At 62.7% G+C, this 2,553-nt stretch overlaps 1 protein-coding gene across 1 annotated transcript in view; it reads right to left on the reverse strand.

Moving 5' to 3' along the window:
• Positions 1-245: 245 nt before the first annotated feature.
• The window catches only part of CLEC3B (C-type lectin domain family 3 member B), a 6,300-nt gene continuing 3,992 nt past the window's right edge, over positions 246-2,553 (reverse strand). Inside the window, exon 2 of the mRNA XM_023529033.1 lies at positions 246-662. Within this exon, the coding sequence (XP_023384801.1) occupies positions 262-662 (401 nt within the window). The 3' untranslated portion in view covers positions 246-261. The remainder of the gene's footprint in view (positions 663-2,553) is intronic.

A 2,553-nucleotide genomic window follows, 5' to 3' on the forward strand; every position in this document is an offset into this window, starting at 1 on the left:
CCGGCCGGGCTCCCGAAATCTCCCTGCCTCCCCCCGCACCCCCCCCCCCTCCGCACCCCGAGCCCGCACAGACGCAGCACTCTCCGCCAAGCTGCACCAAGTTTATTGCAAAAGGAGGCGCCAAGCGCGTGGAGGTGCCAGCGAGCCCAGGGCGCCCGGGACTTGGAAGGTCCCCCCGGCCCCTCCCCGGCTTCCCACCCCGCCCCCGGCCCCTCCTCCGGGTCCCCGCGGGACCCCCTGACCCTCTCTCGTCCCCCAGGGCTACACGATGGCGAACTGGCAGATGTAGGGCAGCTTGTCGCGGCAACGCTTGTCGAACCACTTGCCGTTGGCCGCGCCGGCCAGGGCGGCGCAGTTCTCGGCCTTGCCGCCGTCCGGCTGCGCGGTGATCTCCGTCTCCCAGTTCTTGAAGGCGATGTGGCCGCCGGTCATGTCCACCCAGGCGCCCTCGGCCGCCATGTCGTTGAGCCCCAGCCAGATCTCGGCCTCGCTCTCCAGGCTCTGGCGCAGGTACTCGTACAGCGCGTCGTTCTCCGAGCTCGTCTGCGGGGTGCTCAGCGTGCCCCCGCGCGAGATGCAGTCCTCGCTGGCCTCGTGGAAGGTCTTCGCCTGGGCGAAGGCCAGAAAGCACTTCATGTGCACCTTGGCGCCCTTCAGGCAGACTGGCGGGGGGGAGAAAGGGCGGTCAAGAAGGTCCCCAGGTCCCCAACCCAAAAGCCAACCGCCAGGGGCGGGCGCACCTTGCTGGGTGCCATGGCATCTGGCCTGGCGGGTCCCGGGACCTAGGCCAGAGGGCCGAGCTGCGGTGGGCACTATGCAGAGCCAGGTCCCCATTCAGGAGGCCCTGGTGCTCCTGCTGCTGGGAGCGAGGTCAGCCCCTGGCTGCAGACAGCTCTTAGCTCAAGGTCACACCCCTTTGCCCGCTGCCACAGCCAGTGCCCCCACCTCCACCCCCCAGGAGTGCAAAAGCGGTGTAATTCTGAAAGTCCCTTCCAGCTTGGAGCTCCGTGGGGTGGCAGGCCTGGCCTGTGCCCAGTTTCGCTTCTGTCTCCTCCCTGCACAAGTGTGGATCCAAGAGCTGTTCCCAGTAAATGAATTCCATCTGCGAGTCCGCTTCGCAAGGAGCCCAGCCAGAACCACCTGCCCCGGCCTTCCTCCAGCCACACCCTCCCTAAGATCAAGCAGCTTGCGGGGCAGGGGACTTGCCCACCCAGGTACTTAGGCACCACACTCCGGGTACCCAGGATCGAAATCTCTGCCGAGAGGCCCAAGCAAGCTCCCGGCACCTGCCAGGGGCCTGGGCCTGGCTCAGGGCTTCTGAGGGCGGGTTGGGGTGGAGACTGGGCGGACGTGTCTGAGACTGCAAGACCCCCCGAGACAGAAGAGATGGTGCAGGCTGTGGACCAGGAGCCGGCTCTTTCAGGCGTGGAACTCTGGGAAGTGCAAGAATTCCCAACGTGAATTTGGTCTCAAAGGCTGTGATGAAGGTGTATGTTCCGTCAAGTGAGGAAGATACAATGTGTTTCTCCTTAAGAGTCAGTTTTGTTTTGTTTTTACCTTGGTTTAAGATTTAAATATTTAGACAGAGGGGACGTATGCCTCCATTTGTCCTCCTGCTGCTGACCCCACGAATGTTAGGGGCGGGTCTGCACTCCACCCCATGCCATCCCCTTACTCACTGGGTCACTTCTGCTCCATTCCTTCAAGAAATGTGCATGTCCCCGTGGGCATCCGACACGCCTGGAGCTCTAAGCTCGGGCCTGAAGCACCACAGAGGTGTCTCTGCTCACAGACTCTATCCCGCTCTGCGGCCCTACCTCCTGCTTTCCTGCAGCTTCATCAGGCCGGCCTTCACTGTCCTTCCCAGCCTGGCCCCACACTGCCTTTCCTTCCTGCCACAGGCTCTGTGACGCGACATCCGGACCCCCTTTGGGGATGAAGGACTTACTTACTACCCCAGCTGCTGGAAGCACTGCGGGAAGACAGCCTTTCGCTTGCTCAGCCCCCTTGGGAATTGCCTCAGCAGGAGACGGCCACCTTGCCCAAGGCCACACCCTTCCCGCCCCCTCGCCCCATCAGGGACAGCCTGTGCCCAGTGACTGGCCAATGAGCCCTCTTGCCTCGACCCAGGACAGCTCTGAAGGGTCCTCCCATCAGGGCTGAGACCACAATACAGCTGAGTTTCTCACTGCTCTCTCCGGCTTCCTTCCACCCCCTCCCTCCCCCAGGAGCTAATCCTAAGGGTGCTCCCTAATGAGCCTCCTGCAGGCGAAGCTCCACCTCAGAGCTGCACCCTGGGAACCCACCTGCCGCACTCCCGCCAACACAGACTTCGTCCTAGTGCGTGCTCGTTCTCAGTACCTCATGATCCTTACTAACGTCGTTGCTCTGGCCTGTTTCTGATCCTGGGGGTTCATGCTGGCCCCCTCCGTACCTTCGCTCCCGCCGTGCCCTCTGTTTGCAATGTCCTTTAAGGACTCCAGTGAATACACTGATTCTATGAATATCTGGAGGCTCCCGGAGAGCAGGGTCCTGGCTGGGTCACCTCTGCCT

Source organism: Pteropus vampyrus, unplaced genomic scaffold, assembly GCF_000151845.1.
Source record: "Pteropus vampyrus isolate Shadow unplaced genomic scaffold, Pvam_2.0 Scaffold35, whole genome shotgun sequence".
Classification (NCBI taxonomy): domain Eukaryota; kingdom Metazoa; phylum Chordata; class Mammalia; order Chiroptera; family Pteropodidae; genus Pteropus; species Pteropus vampyrus.